A 23717-nucleotide genomic window follows, 5' to 3' on the forward strand; every position below is an offset into this window, starting at 1 on the left:
TTGCTTTAAAGTTATCTGTGCTACAAGCTCTCTGTCTCAGTACCATCATTCAATAATTCACATTAGCCTATCCCTTTACAACATACAGTACCAGTGAAAAGTTTGGACCCACCTACTCATTCCAGGGTTTTTCTTTATTTTTACTATGTTAGTGAAGACATCAAAACTATGAAATAACACATATGGAATCATGTAGTAACCAACAACGATTGTTCAAAGTAGCCACCCTTTGCCTTGATGACAACTTTGCACACTCTTGGAATTCTCTCAACCAGCTTCATGAGGTAGTCACCTGGAATACATTTCAATTAACAGGTGTGTCTTGTTAAAAGTTCATTTGTGGAATTTCTTTCCTTCTTAATGTTTTGAGCCAATCAGTTGTGTTGTGACAAGGTAGGGTTGGTATACAGAATAAGATATCCCTATTTGGTAAAAGACCAAGTCCATATTCTGGCAAGAACAGCTCAAATAAGCAAAGAGAAACAACAGTCCATCATTACTTTATTACATAAAACTCAGTCAATGCGTAATATTTCAAGAACTTTTAAAGTTTCTTCAAGTGTAGTCGCAAAAACCATCAAGTGCTATGATGAAACTGGCTCTCATGAGGACCGCCACAGGAAAGGAAGACCCAGAGCTACCTCTGCTGCAGAGGATAAGTTCATTAGAGTTACCAGCCTTATTTGCAGGCCAAATAAATGCTTCACAGAATTCAAGTAACAGACATCTCAACATCAACTGTTCAGAGGAGACTGCGTGAATCAGGCCTTCATGGTTGAATTGCTGCAAAGAAACCACTACTAAAGGACACCGATAATAATAAGAGACTTGCTTGGGCCAAGAAACACGAGCGATGGACATTAGATTGGTGGAAATTTGTCCTTTGGTCTGATGAGTCCAAATTTGCAATTTTGGGTTCCAACCGCCGTGTCTTTGTGAGACACAGAGTAGGTGAACGGATGATCTCCGCATCTGTGGTTCCCACCGTGAAGTATGGAGGAGGTGGGATGATGTAGGGGTGCTTTGCTGGTGACACTGTCAGTGATTTATTTAGAATTCAAGGCACACTTAACCAGCATGGTTACCACAGCATTCTGCAGCAATACGCCATCCCATCTGGTTTGCGCTTAGTGGGACTATCATTTGTTTTTCAACAGGACAATGACCCAACACACCTCCAGGCTGTGTAAGGATTATTTGACCAAGAAGGAGAGTGATGGAGTGCTGCATCAGATGACCTGGCCTTCACAATCACCCGACCTCAACCCAATTGAGATGGTTTGGGATGAGTTGGACTGCAGAGTGAAGGAAAAGCAGCCAACAAGTGCTCAGCATTTGTGGGAACTCCTTCAAGACTGTTGGAAAAGCATTCCAGTTGAAGGTGGTTGAGAGAATGCCAAGCGTGTGCAAAGCTGTCATCAAGGTGACTACTTTGAAGAACTTTGTTTAACACTTTTTTGGTTACTAAATGATTCCATATGTGTTATTTCATAGTTTTAATGTCTTCACTATCATTCTACAACGTAGGAAATAGTCAAAATAAAGAAAAACCCTTGAACGAGTAGGTGTGTCCAAACTTTTGACTGTTACTGTATATCAGTTATAATATATGAGCTCAACAGCTATTTAGTCTTAGAAAACAGCCCTGGTGACTTGTAGTTGTAAACAAGCTCATTTAATGACTGTGGTTTCATCTAATAACGAAACAGATGGTGCACACTCAGAGACATGGGAGACAAGCACTTTACTGACAAATAAACCATCCAACAAAGCTCTGACAATCATTGCCAAAAACAACTCTTATTTACTGCATCAATTCAGGGAGATTAATTTACATGGGTTCATGAGGTTTATATATATTCAGAAATGTACATTCGTTTTTTTTGTTTTTTGTTTCTTCTTGGTTGGCTAATGGTGATCCAGCAATGTTTCCTAGGTAGGGGGAATGTCCTTGAGAGCGTCTAATCTGTTCTTCCTGTCCTCTTCAGCAGACGACACATCCACCTTTCAACTCCTTGAATGGGTTCTTGTCCTCTGCAATACCTTTGACCAAGGTGTCCTCTTCTACACCGGCCTGAACGGCCTCCATAAACTCAGTACAGCACTTAGACGTCTATCGTACAAAAGAATGGTCTACCGGTAACACACACAACTGTAATATCAAGAATGCCATTACAGTCTCATTTCATGACCAATCCAGATCTCTTATTGTTTCTACATAGATATTACTTTTACAATTGGAAAAATGATCAGTTGGTCGAATTTACCAGCCATCTCTCAAGCTTGACTTCAATCTTCTTTTGGTCTCTTTCCATTTTAGCCTTATCCACGTCTGTCAACTCGTCCATATTTATCACCCCCGGCATTGTCTGTCAAAGAAAATAAATACATTGTTGCCGAAGGGAAGGTAAACATTATTCTTAAAGTAGAGCCACACTCACAAAAACTATTTTAAAATGTGACTCGTAGAAGCTTGATAATCATAATTGCATACATTAGGTGGTACTTCATTAATTGTTTTGTTGATTGGGGTTGTGAATATTCATTGGTACATTACATTTTTTAAATACTCCCCAATCCTACACTCAGATTATCCCTTCCCTATGATTGCTAGATGAATGAATTTAATAATAATAATTCATCAAATATATATTAATTGATAAAAGACAAGGAACAAAAAGACTTACCGCGTCTTACAAGGACCAGTCTTCCACCCCTGAAAACTGCCAGAGAAATCCCTCTCCACTCCCTCAATCCAGGTTATAAAGTAATCTGCATAAACATCCTAATCTCTTAATCTGATTAAAACGAGGCCCTTTATTCCAACACTGTAGCATCATAGCAGAGGGCAAAGGGCCACTCTCCAAAGTACAGGTGTTACGTTGGAAGTTGTGTTGTTGAGACGTCTAATGGCAGTTGTGTGGTTGAGACGTCTAAAAATGGCATTGAGAGTGGAAGACTATGAATAATACGTGAATACGTACAGTATTTTGCCTGTGGTTCTCTTCACTGTTCCAGGGCAGATATGGGTCAAGGGCAATGACACGGCACTTCATGTTAGCATGAAGAAGGCTAATCTGTATTTATCTTCAACCTGTCATGTTGAAGGATACATCATCATTAGGATCATCTGCATTGTTGGGAAGGGTCCAGTAAGTTCAGCATTTCACTGTTAGTCTAAACCTGTTGTTTACGAAGCACGTGACAAATAAGATTTGATTTGATTTATGAATATGACAACGATAGCAGTTCTCCAGGAGATATAAGGGATGGATGAGCTTGAACTGAAATCATAGAGATACTGCAATAGCTGCATCCATGAGCTGTGTAGGCTAGTATAGTCTAAGTAACTATAAGTCACATTTTCTATGGCTTTGGGACGAAGCAAGGTAACATGTGTTTTCAGTGTAGAGTGTAGATGTAGGAAAGATACTGCAACAGATGCATTCATGAGATGGGTTCCTATGTATCTATAAGCCTACATGTTCTGTGCCTTTAAGATGTAGCAAGGTTTAATGTCAGTGCAGAGAAAAGGTGCAGAGAGAAAAAGCGTATGGGAGTATAGTGGTCACAGGTCAGACATTATCCTGTCAAGGGAGAAAGAGTATTGTGCCATGTTGAGAATGGGGTGGAGAAGGTCATTTCTATGGAATGGATGGCAGCCCCCTCTACAATATACCGAGAGAGATGTAATCAAGGTTTAACTAAGAGGACAGTCAGGGGTTCATGTTATGAAATCATTTCCGCCTCTTGTTGCTGTCCTCTGCTAGCTTTCCACCTATGTAATTGAAATGTATTGAGATTGAGAAATAGGCCTTTCTTTTCTTATACCAAGGCTCCTACTCAATATTCAATCAATTACAGGTCAAGCACTGAGTCTAGCCTACATTTGAATTGTGCTGCCTGTATGTTTTGGATTCAGGCACAGAACAAAACAGGGTGACCAGTGTGAAACGAAAAGAATCTCCACTGCAAATGAATTGAAACATGTTTGGTGCTCTACATGGTGGGAGACAATCTCTATAACTAGGGTTCTATCCAATTTGCAACAGATTTTCATGCGAATATTCTAAAATCTGCAGAAAACAATATGCCCATTTTCCCAGCAGAGGTATTTCCATCTAACTGTTTTGTTATTGCAGATAAAGGCATGTGCTTGATGACATAGTGCACGTAAAAAATAATTTGGCATGTAAATTCCCATGTACCGAATGACAAATACAAGTTAAATGGGATTTCATCGCACTTTCAACTCTACTGATGGATTTGTTACAACAACCAGATTTCAAATGCAAACTTTGTGTGTGAGTAAAGTACCTGTCGGATAAAAAATATCACGACAGGCCTGGGTGGAGAGGCAATTTGTTGGTAAACTTTATAAATGTGACAACACAAAATATGCTACAAAAGTTGGGATCTTTTTGTGTCAGTAAAATGTATTATGTAAGAAATGTAGGTGGAAACGCTTTTATGCACAAATATTGATATAATAACCATCATATCGAAATAAACTTGGAGTCATGTGATGACATGTTGTGTGGTCCTCCCACTACAACGCGGGAAAGTGTAACAGTGTGTTTATTGGCTACAAATGAAATATATTATGAATTTCACAGGGTGGTAAAAGTGCACGGTGATGAGTCTAATGCTCATTTCCAATAAATATCGAGGGTCTTATTCTGGTGACATGATGATCGATGCTTTGCTGTTTGACAAATAAAAATAATGTCGCTATTTAGTCCATAAGAATCTCATCATGTAGTAATAGGCTATACCGTCACTGTAGTTGCGAGTTGTTGGCTAGAGCGCACGTGTTTATACCAGAGTGGGCACATTCTTTGTAACTCATCATTATTTGTGACAAAGCCATCAGTAGAGTTGAAAATGTAATGGAAACACATTTCAATCGTATTTTTTATTAGATACGTGAATTTAACCGCAAAAGTTATATGTTCATGTGCACTTCGTAATCACTCACAGCCTTTTATCCTCAACAAGTACATATGTTGGAAACACATCCCTTATGTGGAAAATGCGGGATTTTGGAATGTATAGAGAAACCACTTTAAAAATGAAAGAAACAACACTAATCTACATTATCATGTAATTTAACTACTCTGAAGACAGCAGTCCACAACATGACACATATGGTCATAAACCTGTTAACAAATCATTATTATTCTCATCACTACCACAGTAGTTTTGTTCCCAGACTAGCCTACATCTATTCTGGTGTATTTCCACAGCAATGATTAGACCATAGCTATTAACCAAGATGGACGTCATGCATAAATATTTTAGCTGTCTATAAATGTGACATTGTCTATGATTGAAATCATCACATTAATCAGGTCGGTTTAAGACTTACTACGAATTTTTATGAAATTACAAATGAGTCATCAGCTATAGCCCGCCCCTCCGGCCCTTTGGGGAAACCTTTACAATAGTATAAATGGCTGCACATCGTGCGTAAAATTAGAAGGGTAGTTGAATTTAGAACCGATCTACAACAATGGAGTTCAGTTCATTGATTTTTCTGATCCTTTCATGCTCCCTTTGTTACGTTTTTGCGTTGTCACCGAAACAAGGTAAAGAAACATTTGATTATGTTGATTTTATTCGTTATGAGAGTTCTCAAAACACCAAAATACCGTTCAACCCCATGATAATCAATATAATGGGCGTTGGCTCAAGCCTTTCTAGTAGTGATAAAGTTGTTGTTGACATGAATCTGTACTTCTGCAGAGATTTCTTTACCTAGGGGCAAAATTCAATCCGTATCGTGTAATTTCAGCGTTACAGTTTGATTGACAGTCAAAGGCAATGTTCCCTCATTATGGTAAACGCTACCGGTTTAACAGGAATTTACCTTTACATGTCAAGCATGTTATCTGTAACGCTTCAGCGATACAGATTGAATAGAGCCCTAATTACATAGCCAGCAATAGTGTTGATCTTGTGTGTTTCTTCTCATTCCAGAGGTGTGTCTTCTTCAAGTAGATGAGGGACCTTGCAGAGGAGATAGCCAGCGTTACTACTACAATACTATCACTCAACAATGTGAGGAGTTCAGCTATGGAGGCTGCCAAGGGAATGGCAACAACTTCATGAGTTTTATGGAATGTAAGAAAGCATGTTTTAGGATACCAAGTAAGTTTATTTACATTTTAATGAAAGACTGTATTCGTTTAGCAATTGCAGTAAATTTCCTTTGCATTGAAAAGTTTGCTGTTTTAAGTATTTATTTATTTGATATGCCATCAAAACTATTGTAACCATTGAAATCATGATGTTTGTGGAAATCTGGCCTATTAAAGCACTAAAGATTTGAAATGGAAACATCAACTTATTTAGGGTAAATGGCAATACACCGTGACACGTTTCATTTTTCAATAGTTCTTATAAGAATGTGTGTCTTTGCACCTTCTCCACCCATCAGAGATCCCCCAGATCTGCAGGTTCCAGAAGGAGGAGGGTCCCTGCCGTGCCATGCTCTGGCGTTACTACTTCAACATGACCACCATGCAGTGTGAGCAGTTTGTCTACGGCGGCTGTCAGGGCAACGAGAACCGCTTCCAGAACCAGATGTCTTGCATGGAGTACTGTAGACCACACAAAAGTATGTGGAGAATGGTCAAAGTCAACAGTCAGGCTGTTTTCTATCAGCTGTACTGCACAATAGAGAAAACATTTCCACGTAAACACATCAGTGTTGAGCACATAGGCTCATTCCACATGAACAATGCTAGTTAGAACCATATTCTACTGTGTTCTGCAGGGCTCACTCTGTTGTGTTGTTAACTTTGTATTCATTTTGAGGAAACATATTTAACTTTGCTCACAAGAATTACATGAAGAAGTATGTAGAAACAAGATTAGAGGAACCTCTTTCATGAAATCGGCCGGGCAATTTGATTGTAAACACCCACATCCTCGTTACACCCTAGCCATGAGGATGTGTAATAGTTGATGTTTACAGATGTAGGATCTTAATTTGATCACACCATTGCAGGATAACTTTCCTGCAATGCAGGACATTTTAAACTTGTGTATTTGACGTTTAAAAAGGCTTCTGAAGTTTGTAATTCCCACTTAAAAATTTTCGACTTGATTTTCCCTTACGAAATGTATCAACCCCTACAAACATTTCCATTAAAGTTGCACTATGCAGAAATCGCTCCACCATTTCCTGGTTGCTAAAATTCAGATAGATCACCTAATTTCAGGATATGTAACAAAATAAGAAATTATAGTGTAGAGAATCATTGTACCATCTAAACCACTGCGAAATATATTTTCCATAACCAAAAATGTTGTATTTTCAGCTGTTTGAAGCTGGTGCACAAAACCGAAAGTAAAATATGCAAAAATGTAACTTAAGAAGCATAGAATTAGCGAGCATAAAACAGATCTACCGGTTCTTAGACTTGCTTTCAATGAGAATTACAGATTTATAACTAACATTTCTATGTGAATTTAGTTGGGTCGCCCAAAAAGTTACATATTGCATCTTGAATTATAATCTACACAATAATTCACATTTCCTGTAGGATTTTTGCTGTAGGATTTTTTTCCTGCTGGCTCAGATTAAGATCATACATCTGTAAGTAATCAGGAAATTAAACAAGATAGAAGGAACAGCAGTACAAAAATACCAACCCTGACTCTAACAGCCTGCTCTATCAATACGATACTCAAGGGTCTCACAGTTCGCGAGTGCCTTAATTTACTGCAAAAATTGCCCTGAACTTATTCCAAATGGCCCTCTATACAGCCTTCTCTCAGTTGTGCATCTGTTCATGTTCAGAAGCCAGAGATGATCCTCTTGGTCTAAAATTAGACAATGCTAGCTGAAGAGTAGACTACATTTACAGAGTTCTTATTGTCCTTTCTTTAGACTATTATTCCGAAATGATTCCATCCAGTGCCCTCGCTCAATTTTACATCTACAGTGAGGGAAAAAAGTATTTGATCCCCTGCTGATTTTGTACGTTTGCCCACTGACAAAGAAATGATCAGTCTATAATTTTAATGGTAGGTTTATTTGAACAGTGAGAGACAGAATAACAACAAAAAAATCCAGAAAAACGCATGTCAAAAATGTTATAAATTGATTTGCATGTTAAAATCGGGAAATAAGTATTTGACCCCCTCTCAATCAGAAAGATTTCTGGCTCCCAGGTGTCTTTTATACAGGTAACGAGCTGAGATTAGGAGCACACTCTTAAAGGGAGTGCTCCTAATCTCAGTTTGTTACCTGTATAAAATACACTGTCCACAGAAGCAATCAATCAATCAGATTCCAGACTCTCCACCATGGACAAGACCAAAGAGCTCTCCAAGGATGTCAGGGACAATATTATAGACCTACACAAGGCTGGAATGGGCTACAAAACCATCGCCAAGCAGCTTGGTGAGAAGGTGACAACAGTTGGTGCGATTATTCGCAAATGGAAGAAACACAAAATAACTGTCAATCTCCCTCGGCCTGGGGCTCCATGCAAGATCTCACCTTGTGGAGTTGCAATGGTCATGAGAATGGTGAGGAATTAGCCCAGAACTACACGAGAGGATCTTGTCAATGATCTCAAGGCAGCTGGGACCATAGTCACCAAGAAAACAATTGGTAACACACTACGCCGTGAAGGACTGAAATCCTGCAGCGCCCGCAAGGTCCCCCTGCTCAAGAAAGCACATATACATGCCCGTCTGAAGTTTGCCAATGAACATCTGAATGATTCAGAGGACAACTGGGTGAAAGTGTTGTGGTCAGATGAGACCAAAATGGAGCTCTTTGGCATCAACTCAACTCGCCGTGTTTGGAGGAGGAGGAATGCTGCCTATGACCCAAGAACACCATCCCCACCATCAAACATGGAGGTGGAAACATTATGCTTTGGGGGTGTTTTTCTGTTAAGGGGACAGGACAACTTCACCGCATCAAAGGGACGATGGACAGGACCATGTACCGTCAAATCTTGGGTGAGAACCTCCTTCCCTCAGCCAGGGCATTGAAAATGGGTCGTGGATGGGTATTCCAGCATGACAATGACCCAACACACACAGCCAAGGCAACAAAGGAGTGGCTCAAGAAGAAGCACATTAAGGTCCTGGAGTGGCCTAGCCAGTCTCCAGACCTTAATCCCATAGCAAATCTGTGGAGGGAGCTGAAGGTTTGAGTTGCCAAACGTCAACCTCGAAACCTTAATGACTTGGAGAAGATCTGCAAAGAGGAGTGGGACAAAATCCCTCCTGAGATGTGTGCGAACCTGGTGGCCAACTACAAGAAACGTCTGACCTCTGTGATTGCCAACAAGGGTTTTGCCACCAAGTACTAAGTCATGTTTTGCAGAGGGGTCAAATACTTATTTCCCTCGTTAAAATGCAAATCATTTTATAACATTTTTGACATGCGTTTTTCAGGATTTTTTGTTGTTGTTATTCTGTCTCTCACTGTCCAAATAAACCTACCATTAAAATTAGAGACTGATCATTTCTTTGTCAGTGGGCAAACGTACAAAATCAGCAGGGGATCAAATACTTTTTTCCCTCACTGTACTAATGTAATTAAGACACCAGAAATTAGCTTCTTGGTTTAAAACGAAATAATGTTAGCTGAAGAGTAGCCTTCTCTCTCAGAGTTCTTATAGTTGTTTTGTGTGATTGACAGCTACTCCTGTGCTCTGCCTGGATCCCCTGGATGAAGGAGGCTGTGCTGCGTCTATACTGCGCTACTACTACAACTCAGCTTCCAGGATGTGTGAGCGGTTCATCTATTCAGGCTGTGGAGGAAGCAGCAACAACTTTATATCCAGGCAAAGCTGCATGGACGTCTGTGCTAAAGGTATAATAATGGTCATGACACACGTACGCGTGCACAGACGTGCACACACGCACCCACAGACGTGCACGCACACCCAGTATTCTCTCATTTTGTTTATCTGAAGATAGATCTGGGAGGTAAGGGAGGAAGGTGGTGTTGTTGAAAATAGTGAACAACAGACTTATTACATTTGTCAGCCCAGCAACCATTTGCATGTTCCCCATAATTGCAGTAATGGCTACATGGCTTCTCGTTAGCGAAAGCTAACACGCTGAGTATATTTTTACTATCTCAGTAGTAATTTAAATGTGGCAGATTATAGACAGGTAGAAGTTACATGTAGCTGTGTTTTAGGTCATGATGTGACTGGGGATACTGAATACTGATACTGAATAGATGAACCGCTCACACGTCCAGGAAGCTGAGTTGTAGTAGTGGTGCAGTATGTGGATCAGGTTATAAGGAACATGCTTTATGACTTTGTCCATTTCTAACGGGATCAAGCGCAGCCAGCTTTCAATGCAGTACAGTGCCCCAAAACAGCTGGATTTCTCCTCAATCTCTCAATTTTGGCCACATTAATTGGATATTTGTGTAATAATATATGATTATGCTATAACTGACAAGTATGTGTGGTTTAGGTTCATTTGCACACAGTTTTCAATAGTTTTAGATGGTTTTAGTCAAGCTGAGTCTCTCCCTGCCCCCCCAGCAGGCAAACCGAACGTTCTGCACTTTACTGTGACGTAATAAGGGAAAGGGGGATACATAGTCAGTTGTACAACTGAATAATAACCTATATGACGATATGTTATTTTCTTTGTTTCAGCTGGGAAACCATGGAAACCCAGAAGAACAGGCATGAAGAGAACAACCAGCAAAAACCGCATTAGAATAAAGTCTAATAACGGAATTAAATGGTCAACAATTTGATTCAGTGATTTTTATTCAAAGGGACACATGAATTGACTGTAAATGAACAGACATTGAAATGTTGATTTGTATGTTTTTTTACTGCACCCAAAGTAACTAGCTACTTGCACTGCCTTTTCTATAGATGTTAACTGTGATGCACTGTTAAAAATAGCGAACCAACCACTCAAATGGGAATCAACCTTCACCAGCAGTATTTTTGCCGTGTACTTTTCTCAAGAAGGTGTATTGTAGAATACATTTACCATGGCAACTATCATACAATATAGCATTTAATTTTTGTTAGCAAAATAATTAATGTATTTTTAGTATTTTGTGTTTTTAACATAGTATATTTCAACAAAAACCTTTGGTTAGCTCTATATGAAGTTTTCGCACAATGGCATATTTTGGATATAAAAAAATATAAAAAAAACTTTGCCTTGTCTGGATAGTCCTGTTATTAAGCAGGAATAAGAACTGAATGTGTATCAATACTTATTTTATATTTGTTCTTAACTGACTTGCCTAGTTAAATTAAAAAATGACATCTTTATTTTCCTCTGGATCCTCTTTGGTCACGTATGCTTGCATCGTCACCTTGTCCCTTCTCATCTGGGTTTCCACGTGATAGCACAGCCACAAGGTCAAAATGGGCTATTATCATACAAATTAATGAGAACAAAAATGCACTTTTTGGTCTTAATTTAAGGTTAGGGTTAGTCAAGGTTAGCAGTGTGGTTAGGGTTAGGTTTAAAATCACATTTTAAGAAGAGAAATTGTAGAAATAGGCAGGGTTTATGACTGTGGTCAAAGTCAACACATCAATGTGATACATACTGACACACCTGCAGGTACATTCCCGTCCATTATACAATAACATGACATGACAATTCACATTTATTTCGTTGTTTTGACATGAACCCTAACTTGCAAGTTTTGGTTTGAAACAAACTCAGAATAGAAAAGTAATAACCTGTTCTGTTAACTCTCATACATTTTATTGTATCTGGAAATATTTGTTTTGGCAGCATAATCAGTATACACAGTGCTTGACTTGGTCAGGAGCTCACCAGAAGTGAGTACTGGCACCTCAAAATGTCTACTGCTTCCAATAGAATATTGGCTTAAAACTATTGCAGAGTTCCTGCACCTAAATACAGTACAAACAGTACCGGCACACAAAATGAGTACCGGCACCAATTTCAGTCCAAGTCATGCACTGACTACACAGGCATATTTTTCTTGATTTCGGTGTTGTGTCTCCTAAAACTACACCTAGGAGCCTTTTTTTGTCATACACTCCGTTTTACCCATCCTGTGCTTTTTCACATTTTTTAATTTTTTTATTTAACTAGTCAAGTCAGTTAACAAATTCTTATTTATAATGACAGCCTACCCTGGCTAAACCTGGACCAATTGTGCGCCGCACTATGGGACTCCCAATCACGGCCGGATGTGTCAGCCTGGATTTGAACCAGGGACTGAGACGCAGTGCCTTAGACCGCTGCGCCACTTGGGAACAATATAGCATTTTTCAACCACATGACTCAACCATTCAATAAAATAATAGTTGCGGCACTGATTCTCCGTCAATAAATATTGATGGAAGTCATCAAAGGTAAACTGCTAGCCCATTCAGTTGGGATATAAATAGTTTAAAACCTGTCGGGCTGGTTCTCTATTAGGACTCCAGGGTAAACCATCCATTGCTGAGGATGTGATATCAGAAAGGATGTCATAAGTAGGCTTATCAATCTATCTGGCTGTGGCTATCTCCCTGTCCTTAGATGGGGTCACAGGATGCTAGCGTTGGGAAGGATGCAGACAGTGACACAACTCAGAAAATCCAATAGAAAACCATGGACCAGAAACGTAAGAAGCATTAAAAAGGATTTAGAAGGAATTCAAATGTTCCCATAGTTTTTCTGTATGCAAATTGCTACTTTGAAGTTTGCACTCCTTGCTTTTGTCAAAAAAACTAAGACGCATTTCAGACAAGCTTGTTAAGTTTAATCACATAGAAAATGTATCCCTGTTTTTTGTCGCTTTGTTATGAGATAAAATCTCCAGCAAAAGCCATTAAAAGCTATCCATCTCTGTAATAGACTTGGTGGTTTATTTTCTATTACAGACAAACCATCTGAAATGGAACCTATTCATTTTGAATGGTGCTGATTATGAGAGATTTGACTGACATAAGAGAACTTGAGGCCACTGTATTAGTCACAGGACATTAGGTAGGGCAATTTACTAGTAATTAATTCACTGTTTTAATTAAATTACTTTTATATACAGAACCATAAGATCCATGTGCTAAACAGTCCATTTTATGAGTTGTCAGACCCTTTAGCGCTATACCTTACGTACTGTATCAGCCTAGCCTGTTGTTCTAAGGCAATTTTCAGTTACCATAATATTACTTCTATATACATTTAAATAACAAAACATGAGTATTTTTCATAAAAGTGATTGCATGTATACCAATTAATCATGTGTTCTATAAATAATATAATTGAAAGTGCTGGAAACTAAAAGATTACCCAAATTTGAGGATGACTTGGGGACTTAGGTTACAGAAATTTAGGCGCCTCCTGGTGGCAGAATTACACCCGTTACAGCTGCCCTTGGCAAACAAAAAGGATTTACATCCCAAATGGCACCCTATTCCCTGTATAGTGCACTACTTTTGACCAAGACCCATAGGACTCTTGTCAAAAGTAGTGCACTATATAGGGAATAAGGTGCCATTTGGTTGGGATACACACAGTGTATGCTTGAGAAAGTAAACTGCCCAGTAGCTCCATAGCTCTCTGTTCCTAGGCCGTCATTGAAAATAAGATTTTTTTCTCAACTGACTTGCCTAGTTAAATAAAGGTAAAATGTACAAAAATAAAAAATAAATGTAGGCTGTGTTCCTAGTATATTAGTATCCATAATTAACATAGTCTATTAACAGAGTTATACCAGAGTCTATTACCTCTAACTACTCTATCTGTGGATGGATCCGGTCCTAGGTCTGTTAGGTCCTTCATTCAGCATGACCTGATAGCTTGGCAGCAGGGACTGGAGCCTAAACAGCCACTGGGTGGGGATCCAAGGCAACGTTTTACAGACTTCCACCTTCCACCCATATTAACTGCTCTAAATGAGTAAGCAGCAGCACCCCTCTTCTTTCTTTCATCTCTTCATCATGCATTTCACTCATTCATCCCTCTGAATTATCCACCAAAAGGGAATCAAGAAGTTTGGTCATGTTGAGGTGACTGATATAATAAAGAATCTAATGAAATCCTCCTGTGAGAGAAGTACATGTTCTGACCTTTGCCCACCAGCTGGCAATTTTTGGTGTCAGTCTCTGGGTATGTCTTAAATGGCACCCTATTCCCTATATAGTGCACTTCTGTTGACCAGAGCCCTATCAGCCCTGGTTAAAAGTAGAGCACTACAAAGGGAATAGGGTGCTATTTGGGATGCTGACTAAACCAAACATCTTCTGACTGAGTGCTCTGGAGCCTGGCTGTTTCCGTACCAACACATGGCATCACACTTTCCCCAGAGTCCATCATCCAGTGTGGGATTAAGAGGAGTGTCTCTCGCTTTCTCACCTCTGCCTGAATTGATCTCTCTGGTCTGGTCCGAAGCTAGGCTGGGCTAGGCTGGCCTGGCTGACACTCCCTGTCGATCTGTCTCGCCGCCTACGTTCTCTGTCACGTGGCCATGTTATGCAAACACAGATCAACTGTACTGTATACCTCTGCTGGAGTGATGCAGTGGTGAAAAAAGTAGTTGTGATGAAAAGTTACACTCCCTATACTTTCAATGCAGTTCTCTACAAAAGGTGGGTAAAATGTCAAGCAATTTTTTTTTAAAAGCTGGGGAAACGTTTACTTGCGTTTACCCTCCACTACACCACTGCTCTGCTGTAGACATTGTAATGTGCATTGCTTTAAAGCATACGACCCCCAATTCTTCCCACAGTTCTGTCAAGTTGGCTGGATGTCCTTTGGGTGGTGGACCATTCTTGATTCACACAGGAAACTGTTGAGTATGAAAAACCCAGCAGCGTTGTAGTTCTTGACACAAACCGGTGCGCCTGGCACCTGCTACCATACCCCGTTCAAAGGCACTTACATCTTTTGTCTTGCCCATTCACCCTCTGAATGGCACATGTACATAATCCATGTCTCAATTGTCTAAAAAATCTTTATTTAACAACCTGTCTTCTCTCCTTCAACACAGTTTGAAGTGGATTTAACAAGAGACATCAATAAGTGATCATAGCTTTCACCTGGATTCACCTGGTCTGTCTATGTCATGAAAATAGCAGGTGTTCATAATGTTTTGTCCACTCAGTGTATAACTGGGGGTTTAGCATTCACATCCATAAAGCTTGGTATCTTAAGATCTACATGCACAAAATAAGAGCTTGAATGTGATTTGAATATTCAAAGGATGTAATCAAAGGCTCTATAATTTCATCTGAATCCCTATGAAAAAAGTTAAACAGTGAACTCTGCATTCACGAAATACTGGGTTTGATAGTGAATATTTTATTTCAAATCATCTGTGTTTATTCACAGACCTTTGTTTTATGTTGGTGCAGAAGCATATACCTTTAGTCTGTAGGTAGAATCTTCCTTTATTTTATGATGGGCAGTAGCATACACCTTCAGTCTGAATGCAGAATCTTCCTTGATGGCACACATCACATGCTATGACTCTCAATTGAGATAAAGTAGATCCACCACTGTAGCCTGCATGCTGCACGCGTGCCAGAGTCGTTTTCAATCAAAGTTTGGAAGATTATAAATTACTCAAACAAATCCCCTGAATACAGACACACAGCCACACATTTCTTGAACCTGATGTATTTTACAACACATTCACAAAGTAAAATGAAGAAAGATTTCAATCTGTGCACTCCACGCGGCAGCCTCCAAAGGTTAATAACTTTATAACAAAAATAAATGTCATCCGTTCTCAGCAGACTTGGCAGGTAAACACATTGGCGCTATTGTATTTGTGTGTCTTAATAAAGTCATATTTTTTGTTAGGTTTGTGGATGGAGGCTGCTGTAGAGCGCTCCACCTCCTGAGAGCTGAACTTAGAACCCCCTGAATAAGCAAGGCGTATGCAGATGGGAGGCGTGGAACCATCCTTCTTCTGTGATTACCTCCGTAAATCAAACAAAACGTTATTCTGCCAATGGAGCAAAGCTCAGAGGAATGGTCACGAAATGCTGGCCTGGCACCAGGGGAGACTGAGTGCATATGCTTCTAGCACCACAGTTTCTGGAGTTGAGTTGTAGTGGGTCTACAGTAAATAGAATGTGTCCCACAGTATTGCCTACACACAATAAATCAGACAACATTTTGACCATAAAGGTCTTCTCCAGCTGATGGGATTGAACTCTGTGTCTCTACAGGTTTTTTTAAAAGGTTCTTGGAAGAAAGTTTAATTTCTCATATGACAGTGACATGTGAAGTGTGTAACAGCATCTTACCCCGCTGTGAGTAGACCTGCAGGTCTTAAGATTGTGACTTTGATAAATACATTTGGGAGGTTTGAATCTGTGTGGGCATCCGCCATTTTTGAGCCATTCCAGAATCAAGGACCTATCAATTCAACACAATCTACAGACTTATTTGTTACCAAATATGCTAATTGGAGGAGTTGGAGGAAGTCTCCAGATTTTACCAGAGGGATCCTCTCTGTGGATCCAGACAATTGATGCCCGTGACATTATCTGCCACCGGCCGCCTTTACGTGCCTTTATTTTCACCTCCGGAGCCTAAAATGTAGCATCTCCTCGTGAAACAGGTGCCTGACTGGTTCCATTTCCTCCCTACCTGGCTCAAACAATGGCCATGATGGGCTTAAGCTGGCTAAAGATCTCTTCCTTGCTTGTGAAGGTCACTGTGGCTCCCTCATATCTAATAAAACATGGAAACCAGTGGGCAGCTTAACCACACTGCTAACCTTATGCCTAACCCTAACCTTAAATTAAGAACAAAGTACTAATTTTAGTTTTCATTAATTTCTACAATATAGTTAATTTTGACTTTGTGACTGTGGTAACTAGTGGAAACCGCGGCTTTGGCTTTCTAAGAGGATGATGAAGGGTCAAGTGAGGACAGCTTGGCTCAGTGTTTTACGCTACGTCAAAACCTTCATCCAGGTGTAATTGCCCTTTTAAAACACCAACTCTCGCTGGTCTCTAATGGGCAGATGAACAAGGGGAGAGAAGCTGTCAAGCTGGTGAGAAAGCCCCTGTGTCGTATGGTTATTATCACCAAGGCTGTGTCTGAAATGGGACCCTATTCCCAATCCCTACATAGTGCGCTACATTTGACCAGAGCAATGAAGGCTCTTGTCAAATGTAAGGCACTACAGTATGTAGATAATAGAGTGCCATTTCGAACACATCCCAGGAGTTTCTTCTCTCTACCTTGTTAAATGAAAATTGTGGCATCGCTGACGCACAGTGTGTATTAAAGTGTGTATTAAAAGCATCACTGGGAGATGGCAGTTTAATTTGATATGCACCTATTAAGGTTAATCTAATGATCTCATGGAGACGTGAACAAACACTCCTCACATACAGTCGTGGCCAGAAATACTGGCAATCTTGCACTTTTTTCAAGTAACTCACAATTTTCCCTAAAAATAAGTTGACAATTATTTGGTCTCCACAATTCTTTATTTCACTGTTAACATTACAGAGCCTTTGTTTTTAATTCAGAACTTAATATATCGATTTCAATCAGAAAATTAACAGAAATGGCATCGACAGCATTATTGACACTCTAGACTTAATATTTGGTAGCACAGCCTTTGGTCAAAATTACTGCAATCGTGCACTTCCTATAGCCATCGATGAGCTTTCTGCACCTCTCTACTGGCAGTTTGGTCCACTCCTCTTGTGCAAACTGCTCCAGTTCTCCCAGATTAGAAGGGTGCCTTCTCCTAACTGCTGTTTTCAGATCCCTCCACATGTTTTCAATGGGATTTAGATCTGTATTCATTGCTGGTCACTTCAGAACAGTCCAGCGTTTTGTCTTGAACGATTCCTGGATGCTTTTTGAAGTGTGTTTAGAGTCATTATCCTGCTGGAAGATCAATGACCTTTCGACGGAGACCCAGCTTTCTGACACTGGGTCTGACATTGCGCTCCAAAATGCCTTGGTATTCTCTTGATTTCATGATGCCATGCACACGTTCAAGGCACCCAGTGCCAGAGGCAGGAAAGCAACCCCAAAACATCACTGAACCTCCTCCATGTTTGACTGTATGGAAGGTATTCTTTTTTTTAAGGCTTAATTTTGTTTTCTGTAAACATAGAGATGGTGTGCTTTACCAAAAAGCTCTTATTTGGTCTCATCTGTCCACAGGACATTCTCCCAGGAGAATTTTGTTCAGGTGTGTTTTGGCAAATTGCAGTCGGGCTTTCTTATGTCTCTCTCTCAGCAGTGAGGTCCATATAACCCCCTTTCATTGAGTTGGCGACGGATGGTGCGAGTTGAAATTGTCATACCTTTGGATCTGTGGCAGTTGAACAAGGTACCTTTCCACCATTTGAAAAATCCTTCGCTGCAATCTTCCATCAGGTTTTCTCTTGCGGCCACGTCCAGGGAGGTTGGCTACAGTGGCATGAAACTTAAACTTCCTAATAACATTACATACGGTGGAAACAGGAATATCAAGGTCTCTGGAGATGGACTTGTAGCCTTGAGAATGTCCATGCTTGGCTACAATCTTGTGTCGGACCTCCTCGGATAATTCTCTGGGTTTCTTTCTTTTCTCCATGCTCATTGTAGTACACAGTGACACAAAACAGGAGAATGAGTCCTTTTCTCTATTCAAACTGGTTGAATGAGTGATTTTTATATTGCAGGCACCTGCAACTCACCACAGGTGAGTTTAATTCCAAAGTAAAGGAGAAGCACCGGCTTGAGATCTAATTATTTCTAATACTAAAAGGTGGCAATAATATTGTCCGGGCCATTTTAGGATTTATTTGTGGAATAAGCCAAGCTTTAATAAATTATTTCAGATTTTTTTGTTTTGTACAACTGCATACCAAACAGAGTCATTCATATGTGGATACCAAAATATTTTGACATTTCAACAGTTTCTGAAAGAAATTGTGTATTATTTGAAAAAAGTGCAAGGGTACCAATATTTTGTCCACAACTGTATATGGAATTGCTTGTGTGCCTTTAATATCAAGAAAACATTTAGAATTCGAGAACATTTGAAGTATTTCAAACAAAACAAAACATATTGAAAGCAAAACATTAACCCAAAAGTATTGAGAGGAAAATAAATTATATCGCAAGGAAATACATTTTGAAAGGCAAGAGCAAATGAATTGTAAATGAATGCAAAAAATTGCAGTGAAACATTTTCAATGATAATGTGATTGTGATGAAACACCTCTTTGCCTGCAATGTTTTCTATCTTTGGTTACGTTACCCTGCCCTTTGTTGCCTTTTTATGTTCGCAAAATTCTGGGCACATTCATTCCATGTAGGCGGGGTTTAGCGGGATGCATAGATGATGAGTCTCTATTGGTCAACAGGTTTTGGAGTGACAGTTCATCCTCATTTTTTATATCCCAGCTAGCAGCTTAAAACGATCACCAGCACAGCGATGTTAGATTGGCAATGCAGAGGCAACAGCATTTTATGCTAACTACCCAGCTAGTTAATAAACAAAGCTTGATTATTTTTTATTTAACTTTTCCATTTCAGATAAAAAGGGCTCAGTGGCTATTAGCTACCTAGTCCACACTGGGACAGACTAGCCTAGCTAGCTAATGTTACCTTTACAACAAGGAGGACATTGGGAAACACCCTTAGGCAAGTGTCTTCTGTGTCTTGTAATTTCACATTTAGAAGATGCATTGAGACAATTTGCTAGCTAGCTAATGCACATGGATTTATACTTTTTATTGCAGCCAGCAAGCAAGATATGATTCACTGAAGTTACTCTGAAGTTGTGGTAAGTGGTATGTGGCTATTTAAGAACAAGGGCACTACGGGTACTAGCCCTTCTCATGACTCCAGTGCTGTAATGGCCTTGGGCTCTCCAGAGCTAGGGCACTACTATCTGAAAGCTTTCATTAAATCAAATCAAATCACATCAAATGTCATCTGGCCAGAAAAAAAATTTATGTCGCTCTGGATAAGAGCGTCTGCTAAATGACTAAAATGTCAAAAATGTATCTGTCACATGCGCTGAATACAACAGGTGTAGACATTACAGTGAAATGCTTACTTACAAGCCCTTAACCAACAATGCAGTTTTAAGAAAATAGAGTTAATATAATATTTCCTAAATAAACTAAAGATAAAATATATATTTTTTAAAGTAACACAATAAAATAACAATGTATACATTGTACCAAGTCAATGTGCGGGGGTGCAGGTTAGTCGAGGTAATTTGAACATGTAGGTAGGGGTAAAGTGACTATGTATAGATAATAAACAGTGATTAGCAGCAGTGTAAAAACAAAGGTTGGGGGGTGGGGTGTCAATGCAAATAGTCCGGGTGACCATTTGATTAATTGTTCAGCAGTCTTATGGCTTGGGGGTAGAAGCTGTTAAGGAAACATTTGGACCAAGACTTGGTGCTCTGTTACCGCTTGCCGTGCGGTAGCAGAGAGTACAGTCTATGACTTGGCGACTGGAATCTTTGACAATTTTTGGGGCCTTCCTCTGACACTGCCTAGTATATAGGTCCTGGATGGCAGGAAGCTTGTTCCCAGTGATGTAATGGGCTGTACGCAATACCCTTTGTAGCCCCTTAAGGTTGGATGCCGAGCAGTCGCCATACCAGGTGGTGATGCAACCGGTCAGAATGCTCTCGATGGTGCAGCTGTGTAGAACTTTTTGAGGATCTGGAGACCCATAACAAATCTTTCCAGTCTCCTGAGGGGGAAAAGGCTTTGTCGTGCCCTCTTCACGACTTTCTTGTTGTGCTTGGACCATGATAGTTTGTTGGTGATGTGGACACCAAGGAACTTTAAACTCTCAACCCGCTCCACTGCAGTCCGTTGATGTGAATGGGGGGGTGTTCGACCCTCCTTTTCCTGTGGTCCACGATCATCTCCTTTGTCTTGCTCACATTGAGGGAGATGTTGTTGTCCTGTCACCACACTGCCAGGTCTCTGACCTCCTCCCTATAGGCTGTCTCATCGTTGTTGGTGATCAAGCCTATCTGTCACGTCCTGACCAGTAGAGGGAGTATTTGTTATTGTAGTTTGGTCAGGACGTGGCAGAGGGTATTTGTTTTATGTGGGTCGGGGGGTTATGTGTATGTAGAGGGGTGTTGTATTTATGTGTTCCGGGGTTTTGGTGTATGTTCTGGGTTTTTGTGTTCTAGGTTTCTAGTTTGTATATTTCTTTGTGGTCTGTGTGGCTCTCGATCAGGAACAGCTGTTCATCGTTGTTCCTGATTGGGAGTCATATTTAAAGTGCTTGTTTTCACCTGTTTAGTTGTGGGTAGTTGTATTTTGCACTGCTGCGTATAGCCTGTAAAACTGTCGGCTGTCGTTCTTTGTTTTCTTGTTTTTTCGTGTTCACTAATTAAATAAATATAATGATGAACACGCAACCCGCTGCGCTTTGGTCTCTACATTACGACACCCGTGACACTACCACTGTTGTGTTGTCAGCAAACTTAATGATGGTGTTGGAGTCATGCTTGGCCACGCAGTTGTGGGTGAACAGACAGTACTGGAGGGGACTAAGCACACACCCCTGAGGGGCCCCCATGTTGAGGATCAGCGTGGCAGATGTGTTGTTGCCTACCCTTACCACCTGGGGGCGGCCTGTCAGTAAGTGCAGGATCCAATTGCAGAGGGAGGTGTTTAGTCCCAGGGTGCTTAGCTTAGTGATGCGCTTTGTGGGCACTATGGTGTTGAATGAACAGCCTTCTCACATAGGTGTTCCTTTTGTCCAGGTGGGAAAGGGCAGTGAGTACTACGTGGTCTGCTTAAAACATGTAGGTATTACAGACTCGGTCAGGGAGAGGTTGAAAATGTCAGTGAAGACACGTGACAGTTGGTCCGCGCATGCTTTGAGTACACGTCCTGGTAATCCGTCTGGCCCCGCGGCCTTGTGAATGTTGACCTTTTTAAAGGTTTTGCTCACATTGGCTACGGAGAGCATTATCACACAGTCATCCGGAACAGCTGGTGCTCTCATGCATGTTTCAGTGTTGCTTGCCTCGAAGCGAGCATGAAAGGCATTTAGCCCATCTGGCAGGCTCGTGTTGCTGGGCAGCTCGCGGCTGTGTTTCCCTTTGTAGTCCGTAATAGTTTGCAAGCCCTGCTACATCCGATGAGCTTCAGACCAAGTGTAGTAGGACTCAATTTAGTCCTGTATTGATGCTTTGCCTGTTTGATGGTTCGTCTGAGGGCATAGCAGGATGTCTTATAAGCGTCCGGATTATTGTCCCACGTTCCAGATGTGGCTGGAAAAGAGTGGTGGTGGACAACGTTGGAGGGCGTCTTCACTGAGTTGTGGGCACATGTAGGAGCTCATCCTCATATAATGAATCTACACCAGCTGATAGTAGTTATTTTACATTATGTAGGCCTACTACTAGTTAGATAGATAGGAGGTGGAGGTTGCAAACATAGAGGTAGATAATGTCTACAGTATTTAACTCTATGGTTGCAAGGCATTACAAGTCATTACTTGGCACTGATTCTCCTCATAGGTAGTACCAATAAAAAAAGGTAGTACCTAAAAGTCATGTTATTGCATGAGTTGCATCCCGATTCTCCACCGTTCTTCCCAAAGTGTCCACTTGCACCCTTCTTGCATGGATTTAGCAATGCCAGGGTTTTTTTCTGGATCAAAATGGGGCTTAGGTGATGGGAGTGGCTGGGGCTTGGCCAACGCTACAGTCCCAGACCTAACATTTCTTAGGCCCTGCATACACAAAGTTGGAAAAAGAAAAAACATATATGAAAAGATTGTTTGGCCGCTCGTTCTCCCCAGTGAATTAAATGTCTATCTTCTCAGCATTGTGTTTCCCTGCTGTTTGAGACTTAGAGATGACAAGACCATCATGCATTTCAGTATAATAATATGGCATAAATATGCAGCTTCACGCCCCCATTACCCCCCTCTCTGTGTGTGTGTGTGTGTGTGTGTGTGTGTGTGTGTGTGCGTGTGTGCATGTGTGTGTGTGTAGAATACAGACAGATAAATGCTAAAGCTGTAATGACATTGACGTCAGTCAAACACCTGGAAGTGCACTAATGAGGTGGGTATAGAAACTAAAAAAGAACAGAAAAAAACAAAATGTTCATCCAAGTGTCTTGAACTGGGGCTTCTGATTTAGCGAATGATGAGGAGGAGGACGAGCGGAGGAGGAAGAATAAAAAGGTGGTGACAGTGATGATGATGTTGATAATGATTTCCAGGACAATGACAGTTCTGGTGATGATAGGGAAGATGGTGTTGGTTTCTGCTGCCCCTCCTTTTGGCCATTATCTTAAGAGGTTTCTATGCTGCTTCTGCCTTGTGCCTGGTTTTCAGTGGACCTGGTTTTCAGTGGACCTGGTTTTCAGTGGACCTGGTTTTCAGTGGAACCCGACTCTACCTACACCTTACACATAAGACACTTTTTTGTAAAAGGAAAAAAACCCATTTCAATTTTAATTTATGAAATCACAAACTCCTCACCTCACAAAAGAAAAGAGAATTATACAATAAAAAAAATATGAGTTAGTTAATGTTCAACATTTTCTTAATGAATCAATATCCATTGAGGAGAAAGATGATAATGACAGCAATAATATGGGAATATTAATTTGAATTGGGTTGCATGTATATTACCTAACCCGGGACGGTCACCCAGCACCATCGCATATTGTAACCTGAGCGTTGAATGTCCTTTTTAAGAGTCCATCACTTGTGCCAAGAGCGCCAGTCAGAAGAAAGCACACGCTGAGATGCTCGCG

The 23717-nt window shown here is 40.5% G+C and overlaps 2 protein-coding genes across 2 annotated transcripts; one reads left to right on the forward strand and one right to left on the reverse strand.

Annotated features, from left to right (window-relative positions):
* Positions 1 to 1729: 1729 nt before the first annotated feature.
* LOC115176153 (guanine nucleotide-binding protein G(T) subunit gamma-T1-like) lies at positions 1730 to 2767 on the reverse strand. The gene is made up of 3 exons (XM_029735981.1): positions 2688 to 2767; positions 2268 to 2369; positions 1730 to 2113 (listed from the first exon to the last, which is right to left on the reverse strand). The coding sequence occupies exons 2-3, from the start codon at positions 2364 to 2366 to the stop codon at positions 1985 to 1987; spliced, it is 228 nt and encodes a 75-aa protein (XP_029591841.1). The 5' UTR covers positions 2367 to 2369; positions 2688 to 2767; the 3' UTR covers positions 1730 to 1984.
* Positions 2768 to 5512: 2745 nt separating this feature from the next.
* Positions 5513 to 11291, forward strand: LOC115175527 (tissue factor pathway inhibitor 2). Its single transcript, XM_029734815.1, has 5 exons — positions 5513 to 5588; positions 5980 to 6150; positions 6440 to 6619; positions 9671 to 9844; positions 10653 to 11291. Exons 1-5 carry the CDS (start codon positions 5513 to 5515, stop codon positions 10754 to 10756), a joined length of 705 nt encoding a protein of 234 aa, XP_029590675.1. The 3' UTR covers positions 10757 to 11291.
* The last annotated feature ends 12426 nt before the right edge of the window (positions 11292 to 23717 follow it).

Source organism: Salmo trutta, chromosome 36 (assembly GCF_901001165.1).
Source record: "Salmo trutta chromosome 36, fSalTru1.1, whole genome shotgun sequence".
NCBI lineage: Eukaryota > Metazoa > Chordata > Actinopteri > Salmoniformes > Salmonidae > Salmo > Salmo trutta.

Excerpts from the sequence above, each read along its gene's own strand:
- LOC115176153 (XM_029735981.1), bottom strand. The coding sequence starts at position 2,366 with ATGCCGGGGGTGATAAATATGGACGAGTTGACAGACGTGGATAAGGCT. Across the intron at positions 2,114-2,267 it reads TCAAGCTTGAGAGATGGCTG|ACGTCTAAGTGCTGTACTGA; the intron begins GTAAATTCGACC and ends TTTGTACGATAG.
- LOC115175527 (XM_029734815.1), top strand. The coding sequence starts at position 5,513 with ATGGAGTTCAGTTCATTGATTTTTCTGATCCTTTCATGCTCCCTTTGT. Across the intron at positions 6,151-6,439 it reads AGCATGTTTTAGGATACCAA|AGATCCCCCAGATCTGCAGG; the intron begins GTAAGTTTATTT and ends TCCACCCATCAG. Across the intron at positions 6,620-9,670 it reads GTACTGTAGACCACACAAAA|CTACTCCTGTGCTCTGCCTG; the intron begins GTATGTGGAGAA and ends TGTGATTGACAG.